Here is a 23,618-nt window from a genome sequence, read left to right on the forward strand (position 1 = left end):
AAGGAAAATAAAATGCTATTCATGCTGTGGTGTTCCAAATGTAACAGAATTTAAAAAACACAGACCGGATGTCAAAACATTTCAGTCTATTATTATTATAATAAATAGAAACATACAGATGACCAACACTTATACAGTATTCACAACACAGGTGTAGACCCAAAAGTGAATCCAACATCACTGAAACAAAACAAAACTGCATAAAATGGAGTCAGAGCAAGAATGAAGTATTGAATATTCATTTTCATAGTCTACTCACTATTCTATTCAGGTGCAAGAGTATTCAAATCAACCCCCCCCCCCCAAAAAAAAAAGTGTTGATAAGGTCATACAGGCATAATTGCAGCATATTTTAAAACATTCAAACATATACAGTACACATATATACTGTAATACACTTCCAACCATTTTCATCACAAAACAAAAAGAGAGGAGTTGTAATGGACATGTTGTGGGTGAGGAATACGACTATTGAAAGTAGTATTTCCACGTTTGTAAAATGTATTTAGTTATTAATGGTAGCATTTAATATACTTTATGGACAGGCTGGTATAGATACATTTTGTTAAGGGTAGTGTAGATTACGGTCAGGCTGGGTATGGGTAATGTAGTTTATGGACAAGCTGGGTGAGTGAGATGTGTGGTGTGCTTGGCCTGACTCTTGCTATCGATCAGCAGCAGTTGGTTATTCTTGTGGTGAGAGATGATCTCCTGGAGACTACAGAAAAACTGAGAGGGAGGGATGGAGTAGCGATAGAGAGAGAGAGAGAAAGGGAGAGTTACTACAGTAGTTATTGCAGAGGTTACAGTATAATACTAAGTTGCATTCCTTAGTCTCTTTTCCACACAGCCTCTGTTCCTCCCACATCCTCCCTCTATCATCTCCTTTCTCACCTGACCCCTTCATTATTTTAAATTCTTTAAATCCTCCTTTCCTCCTGCAGCCTGTCTTTTCCCCTCTCCTTATCTCTCTTCTCCTCATCCCAACATCCCCTTTTACACCTCCCCCTGCCTCTTCACCTCCTCGTTCTTCTTGCCCTCCTTTCCGAGGGCGTAGCCGCGCGTCTCCTCCAGAAAGCGGATGGGGATGTTATAGACCTTCTGTCTGTATAGGACAGCCAGTGTGTAGGGCTGACGGGCATTCTGGGCTGAACTGTGACGTATCAGGAATGCCCCGTCCTACAAGGGGGAGAGTGGTAGGAGAGGTGAGAAGAGGGTGAGGGACGAGGGGAGATACAGTGGATATCAGTATCAAAACCCACATGACCTCTGAATCAGCACAGATGATTCAGACTCACTGATGGTGTGTATGTGTCAGCTAAACCCAGAAGCTACACACACACACACACACACACACACACATGAATACCCTATTACCCTCTGCCCTGCCCTGTGCCTTTCCTGTCAACCTGTGATATAACCTCCCTGCAAACCTGTGTGTCTGCAGTCAAATAAAAGGGGAGTTATGACTGATTACTCTCACATCATTGCTTGTCCATTTCAGCGTGAAATTAAACAGGTCGGCTGTGTTAGTGAAGACAAAGGACCAGAGACAGAAACACTCATATAGCCAGCAGCATTATAACACATAAAACACAGCAGTTACTGAGCAGCACAGAGAGAGGAGGGGAGAGAACAAAAGAGAAACAGGTGGATGTATTTGACAGGCTAATGCACTAATGATGCCGGACTAACTATACTGAACAAAAATGCAACATGAAGCAATTTCAACATTTGAGTTACAGCTCATATAAGAAAATGTGTCAACTGAAATGAATTCAATAGGCCCGATCTATGGATTTCACATGACTGGGAATACAGATATGCATCTGTTGGTCACAGATACCTTGCTGCCGGTAGGGGCATGGATCAGAAAACCAGTCAGTATCTGGTGTCACCAACATTTGCCTCATGCAGCGTGACATATCCTTCGCATAGAGTTGATCAGGCTGTTGATTGTGGCCTGTGGAATGTTGTCCCCTTCTTCTTCAATGGTTGTGCAAAGTTGCTGGATATTGGCAGGAACTGGAACACGCTGTCACACACGTTGATCCAGAGCATGCCAAACATACTCAGTGGGAGACATGTCGAGTGAGTATGCAGGCCATGGAAGAACTGGGACATTTTCAGCTTCCAGGAATTGTGTACAGATCCTTGCGACATAGGGCTGTGCATTATCATGCTGAAACATGTGGTGGAGGTGGATGAAGGGCACGACAACGGGCCTCAGGAGCTCATCACGGTATCTCCATGCATTCAAATTGTCATCGATAAAATGCAATTATGTTCATTGTCTGTAGCTTATGCCTGTCCATACCATAACGCTTTATGCCCACAGGTACACCTGTGTAATGATCATGCTCTGTAATCAGCTTCTTGATATGCCACACCTGTCAGGTGGATGGATTATCTTGGCATAAGAGAAATGCTCACTAAAAGAGATTTAAACAAATTTGTGCACAACATCTGAGAGAAATAAGGTTTTTGTGCGTATGGAACATTTCTTTGATATTTTATTTCAGCTCATGAGACATGGGACCAACACTTTACAAGTTGAGTTTATAACTAATCATATTGATTACCATGGTGTGCTTCAGAGCTGGAGATTCTACATCTACATGCATTGTTATTATGTTGAACTTCAAGAAAGGAAAATGAAAGGAGGATACCTAGTCAGTTGTACAACTGAATGCATTCAACTGAAATGTGTCTTCCGAATTCAACCCAACCCCAAGAACTGTATGTCTGTGTCCATGCTAATCTCCAGTTTGTTATTGTTTCCCACCTTGTTGATCTGCAGTAAGAAGTCCTCGGCAGTCTTTCTATTGCAGTTTCCAGCGAACCACTCTTTCTCCTGTAACACACCACAGTTCTCTATGACACCCTGCCCTATCTGTCATGATACTTTACCCAAGGGCAGCCCATACATCAGGTATGTCACTACTTAACTAAGAATTGCAGCAACATTTGTATCACTTTAACACTGTATTACACAACTATATGAGAGGTGCAGTATGAGATGGAATGACGCATACCTGCATGGTCGTCTTCATACCAGGGGGAGAAACTTTGACAGATAAAAATTAGTGTTGACCAATGTGTTGAGTGCTACTACAGTCTACTCATAATAAAGCAAGTTCACTAGTATAATGGATAGCACTACTGACAAAAACCACAGTGACCCTAGATTACCCAGGGGTTAAAACATGCTGTTATAATGAAAATGGCTTCCAGTTTACGTAAGTATAGAAAAAAACAATATGCACCTCCAACTTGTTAATGGAAAAAAATAACCTAAAGGAATGAAGGGTGCCCACAACTCTGACAGGCATACCATAGTTGGAGCCGAGTGGTGAGAGAGGTGAGCCAGAAACCAGAGGGTTTCCAGTTCGAATCCCGGGTACGAAAATCTGGTGGGAAGTGAGTGTTGCTGGTATAAAATCCTAGATGCCATTGCCTGCCGTTGTGACCCCCCCCCCACAACAACAGCTCCCCAGGCACCCAGTGTGGCAGCCCCCAAACCTCTCCAAAACCTGTATATGTATGTGTCGTTTACAGCATTTTGGGTTAAAAGCGGAAGTCAAATTTCAGTTGGACTGTGTGTGCAATTGACCAATAAAGGGATCTTCATTTCAGAGTTCCGGGCATCCTTCCCATTTCTATCTTTCAGCTGTGACCCAAAACTGGTCCTGTTTCCAGCAGGCTCTTACCTGCTGCAGTAGAGTGTACAATAGGAGGGGGAGGAGGGCTGCAACAAACACACCAAGTCCAACAATAGCCAACATTCTTACTATAAAATTAGCAATATAGTCCCGTGGCTACATTATTTATACACAAGAATAGTAGGCCTTTATAATCCAAAGACATACATTATGAGATACACACACTTATCAAATATAATCTTTTTAGACCAAAGTTAACACTGTATGGATAACTATAAACAGAATGGAAATCATTATCAGGCAATACTAAGTGGTATCTATGTGTGTTTGATTGTTGATGCTTGTACAAGATTGAATGTTCATAAAGCATGAACCTGCTAAACATGTTTAACACATAAAACATGCATGTTGTGTGTAGCATGGTCTCATTCAGCGTGTATATGCATGGTGCTGTGAGCGTGACCTCACCTTGGTTTGGGTTCCTTTAGTGATGCAGGGAGGGGGGGTTTGATGCCCAGGGTGGGTGGGGGCAGTTTGCCAGGGAACATGGAGCACCTGATATCAGGGGGAGGAGCTGGGGGTGGGATGGTCACAGAAACACAGAGCAGTTTCTGCATTTTCACTTAAAGATACACTCCAGGATCTTAAGCACAACAAATTGATTACATATAGTACAAATTGGATTCGTAACATATAATACGAATTGCTAAAAAGGTAAACAAACTTGGACGTAACATATAAGAAATGGATGACATAGTACACAACAGACAGAGACCACTTTTGTCTCGTGAGCACCACTCAAAACTATTGGCTTAAATTAAACTAAAGTTCGAGAGTGCATCTTTGATGCTTGCATTCCAAATGGCACCCACCCAGTTCCCTATGTAGGGCTCTGGTCAAAAGTAGTGCGTGTAGGTAATAGGCCATTTGGGATGCAGACATGATCTCTTTTCAATGCAGATGGAAGGTAGTGTGTCACTTACCTGTCTTTGCCTCATTGACCAATAGAGAACTCTGGAATGGAGCAAAAAGTTAAACTAATACAAACATATGGCCATAGATTAACCCTATACTCCTGCACTAAAAAACATGTTCAGTGGAGAATGTGTGAAACAGGCCATTGTTGTTTTAAAACGTGTGAACCATGGAGAAACTTACAGACTTGGCTCTGGGCACTGGAGGTTTTCTACAGAGAGACAGGCAGAAAGGGTGGGACTGATATCGCATGTCAAACAACAGTACTCAAATACAATATGGCTTCTCTCAAGACATACAACGGTACCAGTAACTGGGATGGTGCAAAGGCCAGTTTAACCCAATTTTTTCATTTACATAACTATAAACAGAATGGAAGTGAGGATATACACAGGGGTGAAAGTAAGGCGGTCCGGTATGGCGTCCCGTCTAAATAAATAGTGGGGGTACGTCGTTCTGGTAAAACGTGACCCTATCACAATTAATACAGCATGCCCATAGCATTCCCAAAAAACTATAGGCTACTACACCATTATTTAACATTACCGCATGTCAGCCGCATGACAAATTAGTGAATTGACTGGAAACCGGGATGTATAAGCTCCAAATTCCGTTGTGGTTTGAGAACACTTACATTTTGTCAAAGCAGAGACGAGTGCTGGAGATGTTCATGGACAAGGTGGAGATGAGTGGCCGAGACCAAGGCGCGCGTGGACAACACTGGATGCATTAATTCAGGCTACATGTGTATATGTTGTAAGCCTAATGCCAACTGCAGAATGTCATTACACTACATGTGGTGTAAAGTACTTATGCAAAAATACTTGAAAGTACTACTTAAGTAGTTTTTTTTAGTATCTATACTTTACTATTTATATTTTTGACAACTCTTACTTTTACTTCACTACATTGCTAAACAAAATGATGTACTTTTTGCTCCATACATTTTCCCTGACACCCAAAAGTATTTGTTACATTTTGAATGCTCAGCAGGACAGGAAAATGGTCTAATTCACACTTATTAAGAGAACATCCCTGGTCATCTCTACTGCCACTGATCTGGCGGATTCAGTAACACACATGATTTGTTTGTAAATTATGTCTGAGTGTTGGAGCGTGCCCCTGACTATCTGTAAATTATGTCTGAGTGTTGGAGCGTGCCCCTGACTATCTGTAAATTATGTCTGAGTGTTGGAGCGTGCCCCTGACTATCTGTAAATTATGTCTGAGTGTTGGAGCGTGCCCCTGGCTATCTGTAAATTATGTCTGAGTGTTGGAGTGCGCCCCTGACTATCTGTAAATTATGTCTGAGTGTTGGAGCGTGCCCCTGACTATCTGTAAATTATGTCTGAGTGTTGGAGCGTGCCCCTGGCTATCTGTAAATTATGTCTGAGTGTTGGAGTGCGCCCCTGACTATCTGTAAATTACGTCTGAGTGTTGGAGCGTGCCCCTGGCTATCTGTAAATTATGTCTGAGTGTTGGAGTGCGCCCCTGACTATCTGTAAATTATGTCTGAGTGTTGGAGCGTGCCCCTGGCTATCTGTAAATTATGTCTGAGTGTTGGAGTGCGCCCCTGGCTATCTGTAAATTATGTCTGAGTGTTGGAGTGCGCCCCTGACTATCTGTAAATTATGTCTGAGTGTTGGAGCGTGCCCCTGACTATCTGTAAATTATGTCTGAGTGTTGGAGCGTGCCCCTGGCTATCTGTAAATTATGTCTGAGTGTTGGAGCGTGCCCCTGGCTATCTGTAAATTATGTCTGAGTGTTGGAGCGTGCCCCTGGCTATCTGTAAATTATGTCTGAGTGTTGGAGCGTGCCCCTGGCTATCTGTAAATTATGTCTGAGTGTTGGAGTGCGCCCCTGGCTATCTGTAAATTATGTCTGAGTGTTGGAGTGCGCCCCTGGCTATCTGTAAATTATGTCTGAGTGTTGGAGCGTGGCCCTGGCTATCTGTAAATTATGTCTGAGTGTTGGAGTGCGCCCCTGGCTATCTGTAAATTATGTCTGAGTGTTGGAGCGTGCCCCTGGCTATCCATAAAAAAAAGAAAATGGTGGTATCTGGTTTGCTTAATAAGGAATTCAAAATTATTTATACTTTTAATACTTAAGTATATTTTAGCATTTACATTTATTTTTGATACTTAAGTATATTTAAAACGAAATACCTTTAGACTTTTACTGGGTGAATCACTTTTACTTGTGTCATTTTCTGTTAAGGTATCTTTACTTTTACTCAAGTAGGACAATTGGGTACTTTTTCCACCACTGGTGTTTTATAACAGATGTCTCTTTCCATTCATCAAATTGCAGGTACACAGTACACTTGCTGTTTGGATGCTTAAATTATTTTCTGAGTGGAACGAATGTACGCGGGTACCCTACAGAAGAACCTTTGTTAAGTGATTGTCAAACAATCAGGTGATTGTTTATACCACATTAAAAATGCATAGACAGTATGTCCATAAGGCTATGAGATGCTTTCCCTAAAGCAAATTGAAAAAAATATAGCCTAATTAGCTTTCTCCTTATACAGAAATAAATAAAATCATTCAAAATAGGCTACTACACCAGAAATCATGATTTGGCTACAGAGGATAATTTGCTTTAAAAATAAAAAAATTAAAATCTGAGGCCTCCCAAGTGGTGCAGCGGTCTAAAACACTGCATAGCAGCGCTTGAGGCATCACTACAGACCCGGGTTCGATCCAAGGCTGTGTCACAGCCGGCCGTGACCGGGAGACCCATGAGGTCGAGCACAATTGGCCCAGCGTCATCCGGGTTAGGGAAGGGTTTGGCCGGCTAGGATTCCTTGTCCCATCACGCTCTGACTTCGGTCACCAGCTAGATGGTGTTTCCTCCAACACATTGGTGTGGCTGGCTTCTGGGTTAAGGGAGCAGTAGGTCAAAAATCAGTGCGGCTTGGCAGGGTTGTGTTTTGGGGACGCATGGCTTTCGACCTTCACCTCACCCAAGTCTGTAGGGGTGTTGCAGCGATGTGACAAGACTAACTACCAATTGGGAAGAAAAAGGGGTAAAAGTTAAATCACATAGCCTACACTCGGAAAGGCCCGCAATTTGGGCAGCGAGCGCTGCAAATACCAAATAGATGATTGTTAAGTTGCGACTGTCAGTGAAAAGCAGAGATCCAGCCAGGCCAATGGCAATATTTAAAAAATACAATTGCAGAAAAACTGTTTGTCATGTCTATACAACAATAGCTATTTGCAATGAAAAGACTCAAATCTGTCTTTTAGTTATCAAAATTGTTAACTTAATTGAGTGAACAGTAAGTATTGGTATCTTATTGGCACCAGCAGAGAACATCGGCCATATCCCCTGTGAGTGTGCATATTGACTGTCTTTATCATTGGGTCAAGGCCACTTTTGTTTGTTCTTGGACAATAATTTCCTCCTCCAGGTTAGATGGACGTCATATTGTATGTGCGTCTCCCCTTTTCGTAGGCCGATTATATGGATCAGACAACATTTTATTGATCTGTTTGTCAGTGTCAGCAGAGTTGGCTACTGTCTAGTTTTTGTAGTATAAAAATAAATGCGTGCGTGCTCTTGGGTGTCCCGTACCATTAAGAAATTACATTTATTTTAACTCCTGGATAAGATATACACTTATGTTACACCATGATGAGTTTGAGCATTTGTCATCTCATGTCTTGACAGGTGTACTCACATGGGCATGGGGGGAGGGGCGGCTGCTGTCTTGGGTGGGAGGAGCATCCTCATGGGCCCACGAGGAGCAGGGGGGCACGCTGGAGATAGTGGAGAGACAATGGAGAGATAGTAGTATATTTTTTTTTCTCAAAATAAGACTTGTATAATATCTCATAAAATATAGTCTCTCTGAAGTTATAACCAATCAATCAACCAACCAACCAACCAATCAAACCAGTAGCTACAGGATTGTAATGTGATATGTGAATGTTTACATCTACATCTACGTTACAGCTTAGGTAGTGTTAAGCACCGGCAGCAATTTTTCAACTAACCTTTACATGACGATACTTCCATAGTTACCAGTGTCTTCTCCACTCTCATCGCTAGTTGTAGGTGAAATGTTTGAATTTAGAAAATGCTCTCTTATTAAATTAAATACATGCTCCATGAGGTAATCTAACCATGTGTACGCATATTGTCTATTTCAGATCTTCTCTCATTGAGCGAGACAGGTGTGTCATTCAAAGCGACGCTTGATTTCTGATTCGTGTTCATGATGTGCAGCATTTTTGGGTGGACACCCAACTGTCTCGATTACAATCACATTACAATCCTGCAATACACATACTAGTCAAAGCCTCAGTATAAATACAATGGGTGGCCCTACGGGAGTAACTAACCCGCTGTGGGCTCTAGATACAGGTCATCACTGTCTTCCTGAAACAGAGACACAACACACATATTAATCACCTCTCTCTGGCTGAATTAAAAAACCACTGAATATACTGAGTGTACATTGTGACTGTTAAAAGGGTACAGTAGATGCAAAGGCTTAAGCTTTGGGGCTGGAGGTAGGGGGTTAGGGGTGAGGCTGTTTGTTAATGATGTGTTGGACTCACCTGTCCTTCATTAGGATCCAGGTAGACATCTGCAGAGAACAAAGAAAAGATGCTGATGTAGAAACAGTTGCAGTATCACACATCCCTCTAGTGGTCATTTGATGTAATAGCACACTGATATCGGTCCAGGGTTCCAGGGTATTATTTTGGTCAAGTTCCAGCCTGAATACATTACAGACAGATGCCAGATATTACAACACCTGGATAGGAATTTAACATATTAGCTCCACATCATGTGCTATAGCCATCTGATGTTAACATTAGAAGCCTCCTCCCTAAGTTTGTTTTATTCACTGCTTTAGCACACTCTGCCAACCCGGATGAAAAATTCTGAAATCTCCATCCCAAACTAAAACATTTTCAGACAAGATAGAACGGCCAAAGGGGGCAGTGTTGCAATCTACTGCAAAGATAGCCTGAAGAGTTCTGTCCTGCTATCCAGGTCTGTTCCCAAACAATTTGAACTTCTACTTTTAAAAATCCACCTCTCTCAAAACAAGTCTCTCACCGTTGCCGCCTGCTATAGACCACCCTCTGCCCCCAGCTGTGCTCTGGACACCATTTGTGAACTGATTGCCCCCGATCCATTTTCAGAGCTCGTGCTGCTAGGCGACCTAATCTGGAATATGTTTACCACCCCAGCCATCCTACAATCTATGCTTGATGCACTCAATCTCAAACAAATTATCAATGAACCTACCAGGTACCACCCCAAAGTGGTAAACACGGGCACCCTCATAGATATCATCCTAACCAACTTGCCCTCTAAATACACCTCTGCTGTTTTCAACCAAGATCTCAGTGATCACTGCCTCATTGCCTGCATCTGTAATGGGTCAGCGGTCAAACGACCCCCACTCATGAAACACTTCAGCGAGCAGGCCTTTCTAATCGACCTGGTATCCTGGAAGGATATTGATCTCATCCTGTCAGTAGAGGATGCCTCGTTATTTTTTTTAAATGCCCCCATTCAAGAAATTTAGAACCAGGAACAGATATAGCCCTTGGTTCTCTCCAGACCTGACTGCCCTTAACCAACAAAAACATCCTATGGCGTTCTGCATTAGCATCGAACAGCCCCTGTGATATGCAACTTTTCAGGGAAGCTAGAAACCAATATACACAGGTAGTTAGAAAAGCCAAGGCTAGCTTTTTCAAGCAGAAATTTGCTTCCTGCAACACAAACTCAAAAAAGTTCTGGGACACTGTAAAGTCCATGGAGAATAAGAACACCTCCTCCCAGCTGCCCACTGCACTGAGGATAGGAAACACTGTCACCACCGATAAATCCACTATTTTTTTTCTACGGCTGGCCATGATTTCCACCTGGCTACTCCTAACCCGGTCAATAGCACTGCACCCCCCACAGCAACTTGCCCAAGCCTTCCCCATTTCTCCTTCTCCCAAATCCAGTCAGCTGATGTTCTGAAAGAGCTACAAAATCTGGACCCCTACAAATCCGCCGGACTAGACAATCTGGACCCTTTCTTTCTAAAATGATCTGCCGAAATTGTTGCAATCCCTATTACTAGCCTGTTCAACCTCTCTTTCGTGTCGTCTGAGATTCCCAAAGATTGGAAAGCAGCTGCGGTCATCCCCCTCTTCAAAGGGGGGACACTCTTGACCCAAACTGCTACAGACCTATATCTATCCTACCTTGCCTTTCTAAGGTCTTCGAAAGCCAAGTCAACAAACAGATTACAGACCATTTCAAATCCCACCATACCTTCTCCACTATGTAATCCACTTAAATGTAAATGTAAATGTAATCTGGTTTCTCAAATGATTTCCTCGCCTGGTTCACCAACTACTTCTCTGATAGAGTTAAGTGTGTCAAATCGGAGGGCCTGTTGTCCGGGCCTCTGGCAGTCTCTATGGGGGTGCCACAGGGTTCAATTCTTGGACCAACTCTCTTTTCTGTATACATCAATGATGTCGCTCTTGCTGCTGGTGAGTCTCTGATCCACCTCTACGCAGACACCATTCTGTATACTTCTGGCCCTTCTTTGGACACTATGTTGACAACCCTCCAGACGAGCTTCAATGCCATACAACTCTCCTTCAGTGGCCTCCAATTGCTCTTAAATACAAGTAAAACTAACTAACTAAACTATGCATGCTCTTCAACCGATCGCTGCCCGCACCTGCCCGCCCGTCCAACATCACTACTGTGGACGGTTCTGACTTAGAATATGTGGACAACTACAAATACCTAAGTGTCTGGTTAGACTGTAAACACTCCTTCCAGACTCATATCAAACATCTCCAATACAAAGTTACATTTAGAATTGGCTTCCTATTTCGCAACAAAGCATCCTTCACTCATGCTGCCAAACATACCCTTGTAAAACTGACCATCCTACCGATCCTCGACGATGTAATTTACAAAATAGCCTCCAATACCCTACTCAATAAATTGGAAGCAGTCTATCAGTGCCATCCGTTTTGTCACCAAAGCCCCATAAACTACCCATCACTGCGACCTGTACGCTCTCGTTGGCTGGCCCTCGCTTCATACTCGTCGCCAAACCCACTGGATCCAGGTCATCTACAAGACCCTGCGAGGTAAAGTCCCCTCTTATCTCAGCTCGCTGGTCACCATAGCAGCACCCACCTGTAGCACATGCTCCAGCAGGTATATCTCTCTGGTCACCCCCAAAACCAATTCTTCCTTTGGCCGCCTCTCCTTCCAGTTCTCTGCTGCCAATGACTGGAACAAACTACAAACATCTCTGAAACTGGAAACACTTATCTCCCTCACTAGCTTTAAGCACCAACTGTCAGAGCAGCTCAAAGATTACTGCACCTGTACATAGCCCACCTCTCCCCTACTGTATTTATTTATTTTGCTCCTTTGCACCCCAGTTTATCTCTACTTTGCACTTTCTTCCACTGCAAATCTACCATTCCAGTGTTTTACTTGCTATATTGTATTTACTTCGCCACCATGGCCTTTTTTTGTTGCCTTTACCTCCCTTCTCACCTCATTTGCTCACATTGTATATAGACTTAATTTTGTACTGTATTATTGACTGTATGTTTGTTTTACTCCATGTGTAACTCTGTGTCGTTGTATCTGTCGAACTGCTTTGCTTTATCTTGGCCAGGTCGCAATTGTAAATGAGAACTTGTTCTCAACTTGCCTACCTGGTTAAAAAAAGGTGAAATAAAAAAAACATTTTTAAATAACTGACTGCATAGTTGATAACGTGGCATGCAACCATTGGTAGATGCAATACAACGTATCTAGTCAGGTAGGAACTCGACTTGACTGTAGAGTTTACCTTCCTCTGCAGGTGGTGGGTGAGAGGCAAACTTCTTAGGAGTAGACCTCTTCCCTGGCTTCTCCTTCCTATCTACCTCAGGTGCTAGAGAGGGAGAGAGGGAATTCTCCTGTACAATAAATGTGTCAAGAATTATACTAACTGTTACACCTTTTCATGAATCAACATTCACATCTATGTATAGGGCACAATGTGTTCATATTCAAAATACACAATCAAATAGGATGTCCTGGACTAAGAGGGGAGGGTAGAGAGCAGAGGATAGGAGGATAGGGAGCAGAGGATAGGAGGATAGGGAGCAGAGGATAGGAGGATAGGGAGCAGAGGATAGGAGGATAGGGAGCAGAGGATAGGAGGATAGAGAGAGGGGAGGATGGGAGGATAGTGAGAGGGGAGGGTAGAGAGCAGAGGATAGGAGGATAGGGAGCAGAGGATAGGAGGATAGGGAGCAGAGGATAGGAGGGTAGGGAGCAGAGGATAGGAGGATAGGGAGCAGAGGATAGGAGGGTAGAGAGCAGAGGATAGGAGGGTAGAGAGCAGAGGATAGGAGGATAGGGAGCAGAGGATAGGAGGATAGGGAGCAGAGGATAGGAGGGTAGAGAGCAGAGGATAGGAGGATAGGGAGCGGAGGATAGGGAGCAGAGGATAGGAGGATAGGGAGCAGAGGATAGGAGGATAGGGAGCAGAGGATAGGAGGGTAGAGAGCAGAGGATAGGAGGATAGGGAGCAGAGGATAGGAGGATAGGGAGCAGAGGATAGGAGGGTAGAGAGCAGAGGATAGGAGGATAGGGAGCAGAGGATAGGAGGGTAGAGAGCAGAGGATAGGAGGATAGGGAGCAGAGGATAGGAGGATAGGGAGCAGAGGATAGGAGGGTAGAGAGCAGAGGATAGGAGGATAGGGAGCAGAGGATAGGAGGATAGGGAGCAGAGGATAGGAGGATAGGGAGCAGAGGATAGGAGGATAGGGAGCAGAGGATAGGAGGATAGGGAGCAGAGGATAGGAGGATAGGGAGCAGAGGATAGGAGGATAGGGAGCAGAGGATAGGAGGATAGGGAGCAGAGGATAGGAGGGTAGAGAGCAGAGGATAGGAGGATAGGGAGCAGAGGATAGGAGGATAGGGAGCAGAGGATAGGAGGGTAGAGAGCAGAGGATAGGAGGATAGGGAGCAGAGGATAGGAGGGTAGAGAGCAGAGGATAGGAGGATAGGGAGCAGAGGATAGGAGGATAGGGAGCAGAGGATAGGAGGGTAGAGAGCAGAGGATAGGAGGATAGGGAGCAGAGGATAGGAGGATAGGGAGCAGAGGATAGGAGGGTAGAGAGCAGAGGATAGGAGGATAGGGAGCAGAGGATAGGAGGGTAGAGAGCAGAGGATAGGAGGATAGGGAGCAGAGGATAGGAGGGTAGAGAGCAGAGGATAGGAGGATAGGGAGCAGAGGATAGGAGGATAGGGAGCAGAGGATAGGAGGATAGAGAGAGGGGAGGATGGGAGGATAGTGAGAGGGGAGGATAGGGAGAGGGGAGGATAGAAGGATAGGGAGAGGAGGAGGATAAGAGTATAGAGAGGGGAGAATAGGAAGATATACGAGCGGAGGAAAGAGAGGGGGAAGTCTCACGTTTCTTGGTGTTGGGGTCAATGTAGAACTCCTCAGGGTGAGGCTGCTGTTTCTATAGAGGGGAAAGACGACATTAAATAAAACTAAAATAATGCACACAGAGAGGTAGGCACACAGGCTAAAGTGAAAGGTAGGTATGGGCAGTGATACTCTGATAGTTTACCAATGCTTTGCCCATGGGTGCCATCTTGGCTGGCCTTGGGGGTGCAGCTGCCTGCCTTTTGGGGAGAACAGGATTGGACCGCTCTGACGTCCTCTCTGTGGAACCCAAAAACAGCCAATCAGAGCGCTATGTCCTTTCCTACAAAGCAAAGAGCTATAGTCCCTCTGAAAATGTTTACACATAAATGCACACCTCAATACAATACACACAGGGACAAAACCTAAATTGGAGATCCACGCACCAAACTTAAGTTTTCAAGCAAATCTCCCATTGGCATGAATGCATGATTTACATGAAAGTCAGATTAGCGGATCTCAAATGGGAATGATATTCTACAGTGGTGGTTACCCAAATAGACATTCTCCTCCACATGTCTGGAAGGAACCTTCATGGCGGGTCTCTCACAGGGGGGCACCTCATATGTGTCCCCATCCTCTTCATCCTGTCATCCACACACAAACACACCAAGATGACTACACAGGACCTCTCACAACCAAATATCCATTGGTGTATCAGTCGTGTGTGTAACATTTCGCCAGTCACTGAGGGAAAATGATATTTTAGGGTTAGGGTTCCAATTAGGGTTAGAAGTTATGGGTTAGGGAAAATAGAATTCTGCATGGGAATCAATTGTTTGATCCCCACAAGGATAGTAAAACAAAAGTGTGTGGGTGTGTGTGTTCTCCTACTTACAAACTCATCTTCTGGCCACCCACCATACCCCGCATTGTTCTCTGAAACAAAGAAATAGAGAGCGAGAGAAAGTAGAGATGGGAATAGAATAAGAGAGAGAGAAATGGAGGACAAGAGAGGTAGAGTCATGAGAGAGAGAGAGAGAAATGGAGGACAAGAGAGGTAGAGTCATGAGAGAAATGGAGGACACGAGAGGTAGAGTCATATGAGAGAGAGAGAGAAATGGAGGACAAGAGAGAGAGAGAGAAATGGAGGACGAGAGAGAGAAATGGAGGACAAGAGAGGTAGAGTCATAGAGAGAGAGAGAGAGAGAGAGAGAGAGAGAGAGAGAGAGAGAGAGAGAGAGAGAGAGAGAGAAATGGAGGACAAGAGAGGTAGAGTCATATGAGAGAGAGAGAGAGAAATGGAGGACAAGAGAGGTAGAGTCATATGAGAGAGAGAGAGAGAGAGAGAGAGAGAGAGAGAAATGGAGGACAAGAGAGGTAGTCATATGAGAGAGAGAGAGAGAGAGAGAGAGAGAGAGAGAGAGAGAGAGAGAGAGAGAGAGAGAGAGAGAGAAATGGAGGACAAGAGAGGTAGAGTCATATGAGAGAGAGAAATGGAGGACAAGAGAGGTAGAGTCATGAGAGAGAGAGAGAGAGAGAGAGAGAGAGAGAGAGAAATGGAGGACAAGAGAGGTAGAATCATATGAGAGAGAGAGAGAGAGAAATGGAGGACAAGAGAGGTAGAGTCATATGAGAGAGAGAGAGAGAGAGAGAGAGAGAGAGAGAGAGAGAGAGGGAGGACAAGAGAGGGAGAGGAGAGAGAGAGAGAGAGAGAGAAATGGAGGACAAGAGAGGTAGAGTCATATGAGAGAGAGAGAGAGAGAGAGAGAGAAATGGAGGACAAGAGAGGTAGAGACATATATGAGAGAGAGAGAGAGAGAGAGAGAGAGAGAGAGAGAGAGAGAAATGGAGGACAAGAGAGGTAGAGTCATATGAGAGAGAGAGAGAGAGAGAGCAGAATAAGCACTTCACACTATAACTTCCATAAAGAGGAACCATATATTCCCAATTGCATAATAAGGGGGATTTCCTGAAGGCTCACCTATCCTTTTGGGTGGAGTTGGAGGCCCACTGTGTCTGTAATGAAAAAGAGGAAAGAAAAATGTTGGTTACTTCTGTGCTGTATCATGGCAGTGGCTTATGGTTCTGCTCAGAGGAAGGCAGATAAGAATGAAGAACAGAACTTTGATAGGCTACTTACAGGTTCTTTAATTTTCCAAAGAAACTCTGAAAATGAAAAGAAAACAGAAGGACTGTAAAATCTCTCTCACACACACAGGATCTAAACACTAACCTTTTCAAACCGTTTGTGTGACATTATACAATAAAGGGCACCCTCAGTTATAGTGTATGTCTAGGCCATCCCAGACATTTACATGTAGTTAACCCTCTCCCGGCAGCCTCGCTATCAGACCTACAGGTTGCGTCAATGACTGCTTTAAGTACCGACGGTCACTAAGCCAGGCAACAGCGGTTTCATCAAAAGACAAGACCTCAGGTCACAATCAATTCAAAGAAAACAACTTTGATGAAGACTTAAACTATCACAAACTACAACAGGGGAATATTGATCATTGAAATGTCCCAAAATCTAAAATAAACACTACCATTCAAAGGTTTGGGGTCATTTAGAAATTCTTGTTTTTAAAAAAAAGCTACTTTTTTGTCCATTAAAATAATTAAAATTGATCAGAAATACAGTGTAGACATTGTTAATGTTGTAAATGACTATTGTAGCTGGAAACTACTGATTTTATGGAATATCTACATAGGCATTATCAGCAACCATCACCCCTGTGTTCCAATGGCACGTTGTGTTAGCTAATCCAAGTTTATCATTTTAAAATGCACTTTTCTTTCAAAAACAAGGACATTTCTAAGTGACCCCAAATGTATGAACGGTTGTGTATATTTGTTATACACTAGCCTTGCATGCAGAAATAAACTATTTACACAATTTAACAAATGATCTAGTGAAGCCACAACAATGTGTGTATCTGGGAGGGGAGGTTAAGGGAGGCTACATTGTGTGGCACACTGAACCTATGATGAAACAGAAATAAAAACAGGTGACTAAAATTAGGAAGTGAATATGGCTGTGTTTTCCCACAAGGCTGATTCTCAACAGGGATGGTCAGAGAGGAGAGGAAGGATTGATGTAAAATTATCACAAAAATAGAGATAGGGGGAGGGACAGGGGAGAATGAGACTGGGAGAATAGAGAAACAGGGGAGAATGAGACTGGGAGAATAGAGAAACAGGGGAGAATGAGACTGGGAGAATAGAGAAACAGGGGAGAATGAGACTGGGAGAATAGAGAAACAGGGGAGAATGAGACTGGGAGAATAGAGAAACAGGGGAGAATGAGACTGGGAGAATAGAGAAACAGGGGAGAATGAGACTGGGAGAATAGAGAAACAGGGGAGAATGAGACTGGGAGAATAGAGAAACAGGGGAGAATGAGACTGGGAGAATAGAGAAACAGGGGAGAATGAGACTGGGAGAATAGAGAAACAGGGGAGAATGAGACTGGGAGAATAGAGAAACAGGGGAGAATGAGACTGGGAGAATAGAGAAACAGGGGAGAATGAGACTGGGAGAATAGAGAAACAGGGGAGAATGAGACTGGGAGAATAGAGAAACAGGGGAGAATGAGACTGGGAGAATAGAGAAACAGGGGAGAATGAGACTGGGAGAATAGAGAAACAGGGGAGAATGAGACTGGGAGAATAGAGAAACAGGGGAGAATGAGACTGGGAGAATAGAGAAACAGGGAGAATGAGACTGGGAGAATAGAGAAACAGGGGAGAATGAGACTGGGAGAATAGAGAAACAGGGGAGAATGAGACTGGGAGAATAGAGAAACAGGGGAGAATGAGACTGGGAGAATAGAGAAACAGGGGAGAATGAGACTGGGAGAATAGAGAAACAGGGGAGAATGAGACTGGGAGAATAGAGAAACAGGGGAGAATGAGACTGGGAGAATAGAGAAACAGGGGAGAATGAGACTGGGAGAATAGAGAAACAGGGGAGAATGAGACTGGGAGAATAGAGAAACAGGGGAGAATGAGACTGGGAGAATAGAGAAACAGCAAGAGAAGCACAGTTTGAGTTGATTCATCTGTTTAATATTTAGATTTCCTGTGTGTGGACATTGTTAATGAACAAAGCCAGCCCCCATAACATGGTATTTTCTGTTCTACAGTATCCTAATTCTTAAAAACAGTGTGTCATTGTCAATAAATCAATTTCAAGTAATCAATCAATGAACATTTGATAGACTCCAGGGATTCTTTGGCATTATGGTTAGCAACGTGAAGGTCTGTGTATTCAGTGTAAAGGAAGATATCATGACTGATATGTATGCCTCAGGTCGACAAAACCTTGAATATCATTTCCCCAATTATCACAGTCCTAGGCCCCATCTTTAACATATTTATGTCCTGCCACATTGTCTTAAATCATTAGCATGTCACGTTTTGTGTTGAACGAGTTCATTTAATCATGTGGGTTTTTTCTACCTTAGAAGTAGTTGGTTATTAGATCAAAAGTCACTGAAACATGTCGATGGCCAAATATAGAAAAGCACAGCAAGTAAGCTGAGGAATCCTTACTTTGTTATCGTTTGTGTCCAAGGAGTCTAAATCTGTCATTTCAGAATGCATGTTCCTTATCCAACCAACAGTATCTGTGGAATCTCTTTCAAATAGCAACCTCTTGCTTTTCACACAGTCTGAAACACCCGCAGTCTAATATAAGAGCTGCCAACTTCTTTAAAAAGGTTTATAGCTCACCCCATATTCAAACTTTGTCAGACGTTTCCTACGTCATGTGTTCCAAAGTCAAACTGACTTTAACAAGACAACAATACACACAAGACCTCATATCTTGTTGGGATCTTTACTGTCTGCATTAGGAGAGATATGTATGGTAGATATTTATGGTAACCCATAAAGATGCTGCCAATGTTTCCCATTCTTTAGGGATCGAGGTTGCAGATTTTAACAATATCTACAGTGAAATCTACTAGAGGGTGTTGTGTCCCAAATAAAATGTCACCCTGTGCCCTGGTCAAAAGTGCACTACAAAGGAAGGGAGCAGGCAATGTGTTCAACAATGAGCTCGGCTTGACTTTAGACCACATCTGAGGTATGAAAACCATACCTCTGAGCCAGGGTGAGTAGTTACCAAAAAGAAGGGCATTGTTACGGACCCTGGGAAACCATAAGCCGCAGGAGGAAAAGGGAAATGACCTTGTGACTGTGAACCTTGTCTGATGCAAACAGGGACAGTGGCGTCTGGTCCTGTCAACACCTGGTTAAAGTTTTTTTTTAATTTTTTATTTTACCTTTATTTAACCAGGTAGGCTAGTTGAGAACAAGTTCTCATTTGCAACTGCGACCTGGCCAAGATAAAGCATAGCAGTGTGAACAGACAACACAGAGTTACACATGGGGTAAACAATTAACAAGTCAATAACACAGTAGAAAAAAGGGGGAGTCTATATACAATGTGTGCAAAAGGCATGAGGTAGGCGAATAATTACAATTTTGCAGATTAGCACTGGAGTGATAAATGATCAGATGGTCATGTACAGGTAGAGATATTGGTGTGCAAAAGAGCAGAAAAGTAAATAAATAAAAACAGTATAAAAACAGTATGGGAATGAGGTAGGTGAAAATGGGTGGGCTATTTACCAATAGACTATGTACAGCTGCAGCGATCGGTTAGCTGCTCAGATAGCTGATGTTTGAAGTTGGTGAGGGAGATAAGTCTCCAACTTCAGCGATTTTTGCAGTTCGTTCCAGTCACAGGCAGCAGAGTACTGGAACGAAAGGCGGCCAAATGAGGTGTTGGCTTTAGGGATGATCAGTGAGATACACCTGCTGGAGCGCGTGCTACGGATGGGTGTTGCCATCGTGACCAGTGAACTGAGATAAGGCGGAGCTTTACCTAGCATGGACTTGTAGATGACCTGGAGCCAGTGGGTCTGGCGACGAATATGTGTGCAATGGTACAGCCATACATGTATTGGGTAACTCTTTCTTGAGATTTCTCTTAGTCTATTTCACATCATGGTGCATTACTATTGTATAAGCATAACCATAAGTGATTATGGATATCTTCCTAGTATGTGTACATAGCTACTACGACCACTTCCAAGAGGTTTGGACCTTTATGGCACAGGTCAGGTGATTGTGGCTCTCCATGTGCATTTGCTCACTTCCCTTCAATGATTTAAAAGAAAATGACTAATATTAGAAATATGGTGAAATCTCTCTAGCCCATGCACCTATCCTAGTCTTTTAAATGTGGGGGAAGTAGCCTAGTGAACGAGTATACACAAAGGAAATGAGACATTATTGGTAATGGCACACACCAAGCCATGCTTCAATTTTCCTTTCAATCACTGCACGATCACTATTTAATAACAAATACATCATTAACACACACGGAAATAACAGCAATTGATGCACATGGACATGTTGCTATGGAAACCTTTAATTTAGGGAATTATTTTTTTAGGAAACATTCCTTCACATAATCCTATAGGCATTACACTGTGTTGGTGTTTATATTGGGATCTTGTGTAGACAGTGGTTGAACGCAATAACTGGGAACACTTATCAACAATAAAGCCACTGTACGAAAAGTTGAAAGTCCACGCTGCCTTTATAAAAGTATGACGCATCATTATTACAATATTCACAGTCTTCCATACTGTAATGAAGGTAGAAGGTCTACTACTGTATTTCCAATAGCTTGCGAACAAGATCAGAAGATGTAATGTTATACACCAGCATTTCCTAAACTCGGTGCACGTTTTGGTTTTTGCCCTAACACTACACAGCTGACAGGTGCAGGTTTTGTTTTTTACCCTAATATTACACAGCTGATTCGAATTATCAAAACTTGATGATGAGTTGATTATTTGAATCAGCTGTGCTACGCTAGGGCAAAAAACTAAATGTGCACCCCTTGGCGTCCCTAGGACCGAGTTTGAGAAACCCTGTTATAGGCAAATAGGCCTAGGTGCAACTTCCTTTAATCAACACGAAGTGAGAAGTCTCTATACGAATAGAAAAGTGTATATGCTCCATTGCTGTCTGATTCTTTTGAGAAGGTAAAAAAAATCTAAATGTACATTACCATTGTCATGATTCAGGTGTCTCTCTCTTCTCAAATCATGAGGAAATTAATTTGTTGCTGGCCTCATGCAAATAGGCTATAGAGAAAGAGGGGGACAAGGGATACAGAAGTGAGTGTGAACAGGTAGGCCAGCACACTAGTATTCTGCCAGCAGCACAAACAATGACGTCAAATTGGTATGGTAATAACAAAACCTTCAAAATAAAAGGATGCTTTTCAAAACATTGCAATGTGGATAACTAATTCAAATTATATGGAATTTTAATCAGTTGTCACTTTCAATGTGCCAATAAGAAAATGCAATAAGTCATTTATGAAAACAAATACAAAATATGGTTTTAAAATATATATTTTTAAGACCAATAATGAAAAAATACAATGTTGACGCAGGTATATTGAGAATATTGTAGAGAACATTTCTACCTGTCTCAGCTAAAGTGGGGTGGAAAATATTCAGTGGGGTCTCTACTAACCAAATATGGTTCGTTTTGAAGGGGGACTGTGTCACACGGCCTGCTGCTGGCTTTTCACTCCGCCCCCTCTATATTGCCTAATGCAATACACTGTAATAGACTGTACATGTGATACATATTGGCTTGTAGAGAACTGATCTACCTGTCTCCGCCAAAGTGGAGTGGAAAATACTCAGTAGTCTCTACTAACTAAATATGGTTAGGTTTGGAGGAGCACTGTGTTGTAGACATGCATTTAGTCCTGCATGTTATAATAATTCCAAAACAATTAATGATTGTACTGTTGTGTTGAATATCAGTTGTAAATACAACACACTTTAATACCTTGCTTAGTTTGTTTCCAGTGTGAAATACAATATAAACAAAGACACAATGTGAACCATGATGGACTGGCATACCTGTTAACAACCTAGATCAACCGAATGGTGATCAAATCAATTCCACTTCTAAACATAAACGCACATGTAGTAAATGTGCAGCAGAACTCAGTAGACAAACAATTTGGACCTGCATTCCAGATATTCTTGTACTTTATGTTTCTCGTGTAAGGTCAAAAGTCACCATTGTAATGTGAAAACCTGTATCCCATCTCGCTTTATTGATCTTCCAGCAGTTGGCAATGAAAGGTTGACCTACAGATTGAGCTCTGGTAATATGATCTCAGCCCATGATCTCCTCCACAATCACAGATTCTACTCTCAAAATTGCTGTCAGAATGAAGTGGTGCTGGTTATGTACAACACAGTCCCCCTCCTAAACACATATTTGATTAGTAGAGACCCTACTGAGTATTTCCCACCCCACTAGCTGAGACAGGTAGAAAAGTAATCTCTACAAGCCAATAAGTATTCCATATACCGTGTATAGCATTGCAGTGAGTGGAGTAAGGAGTCACTAGTACTCTGTATTAAACCCATTGCCCAGCACAAGAGACCCATTTATGTTTTGCAGACTCTATTGAGTAATTCCAGTAACATAAATGTGTATTTTATTTAAAGTGTATTACTTTAAATATAGCCTAATCGAAAGAGATCCATCAAGCTCTCCCAGAAGCTTGTCTGGTGCGTAAAACCCACAATGGTAGGCTATCTCATGAATTGATATGATGTAGTCAGGTGAGCGGACACCTTGGCGGTTGATTCATGAGTTGCCTTTCATGCCTGCTTCCATACCCTTTAATTCTGTATTTCTCATCCCTGATTGGCAGATGAGTAGCAACCCTGATTAGAAGCACCTGCTGCTCATCGGTTGTTCTTTGCAAATGCTGTTTTGAATTAAAATAAAATTGTACCTACACATTGAAGAAGGCTGTAAAGCTGAAATGTTTGTGTACACTATCCCTGATGCAGTGAAGAAAAACAAACATAACACCTTTTGGTTTGATTAAATAGAGCCTACACAAAAGCTTTCAACATACCAGTATTTTTATAAACTTTCAAAATAAACAATATTACAAATAATATACATACAATTATCAATACATTTTTTCAAAGGTGGTTGCAATGCTGTGAAAAACAGTTGAACTGCACTGGAGTGACAAAAATATCGATATTCCCAAATGTCTTTGCAGGGGGACTCTTATTTTGAGAAAAAAATCCACGATGGTGCTGTCAGTATAATATACTGCTGCTTGGAAACCCATCTATGCTATCAGCAGAACATGCTTGATTTTCATTTGCGAGATAGGTTGACCAGCAGTGCTGCAACAGTCCTAATGTGCCTCTTTTTCCCTCTGAGAATTTGCATACTACTTGGTCACTGACTTGTATGTGCCACCTGCCTGTCTGTCGCAAAAAAAACATAATAAATGTTAATATTAAATTCTTCCCCAGTAAAATGTTGAATCAGTCAAATTTTATGGCCCAAAACATAAGGAAGAACGCACTTTACTTCAGAGACCAGGCAGATTGGGCTGCTCCTCAATAGTCTAAAGATACCTCCTCTCCTCATCTTCTCTCCTTTATCTGCACATAAACTGAACTGAAAACT

The 23,618-nt window shown here is 42.7% G+C and overlaps 1 protein-coding gene across 1 annotated transcript; it reads right to left on the reverse strand.

Annotated features, from left to right (window-relative positions):
* Nucleotides 1-66: 66 nt before the first annotated feature.
* Nucleotides 67-21,303, reverse strand: LOC118371606 (B-cell linker protein-like). The gene is made up of 19 exons (XM_035757129.2): nt 21,157-21,303; nt 16,208-16,233; nt 16,049-16,083; nt 14,963-15,003; nt 14,618-14,711; nt 14,270-14,364; nt 14,107-14,158; nt 12,493-12,576; nt 9,209-9,237; nt 8,990-9,026; nt 8,326-8,404; nt 4,821-4,848; nt 4,646-4,676; nt 4,131-4,236; nt 3,711-3,748; nt 3,036-3,067; nt 2,786-2,854; nt 1,021-1,179; nt 67-729 (listed from the first exon to the last, which is right to left on the reverse strand). Exons 1-19 carry the CDS (start codon nt 21,163-21,165, stop codon nt 613-615), a joined length of 1,161 nt encoding a protein of 386 aa, XP_035613022.1. The 5' UTR covers nt 21,166-21,303; the 3' UTR covers nt 67-612.
* Nucleotides 21,304-23,618: the final 2,315 nt, after the last annotated feature.

The sequence above is a fragment of the Oncorhynchus keta genome, chromosome 25 (genome assembly GCF_023373465.1).
Source record: "Oncorhynchus keta strain PuntledgeMale-10-30-2019 chromosome 25, Oket_V2, whole genome shotgun sequence".
NCBI lineage: Eukaryota > Metazoa > Chordata > Actinopteri > Salmoniformes > Salmonidae > Oncorhynchus > Oncorhynchus keta.

Coding starts and splice junctions, on each gene's coding strand:
- LOC118371606 (XM_035757129.2), bottom strand. Junction 14,365..14,617: donor GGAGGAGAATGTCTATTTGG/GTAACCACCACT, acceptor TGGGTTCCACAG/AGAGGACGTCAGAGCGGTCC. Junction 4,677..4,820: donor CAGTGCCCAGAGCCAAGTCT/GTAAGTTTCTCC, acceptor GCTCCATTCCAG/AGTTCTCTATTGGTCAATGA.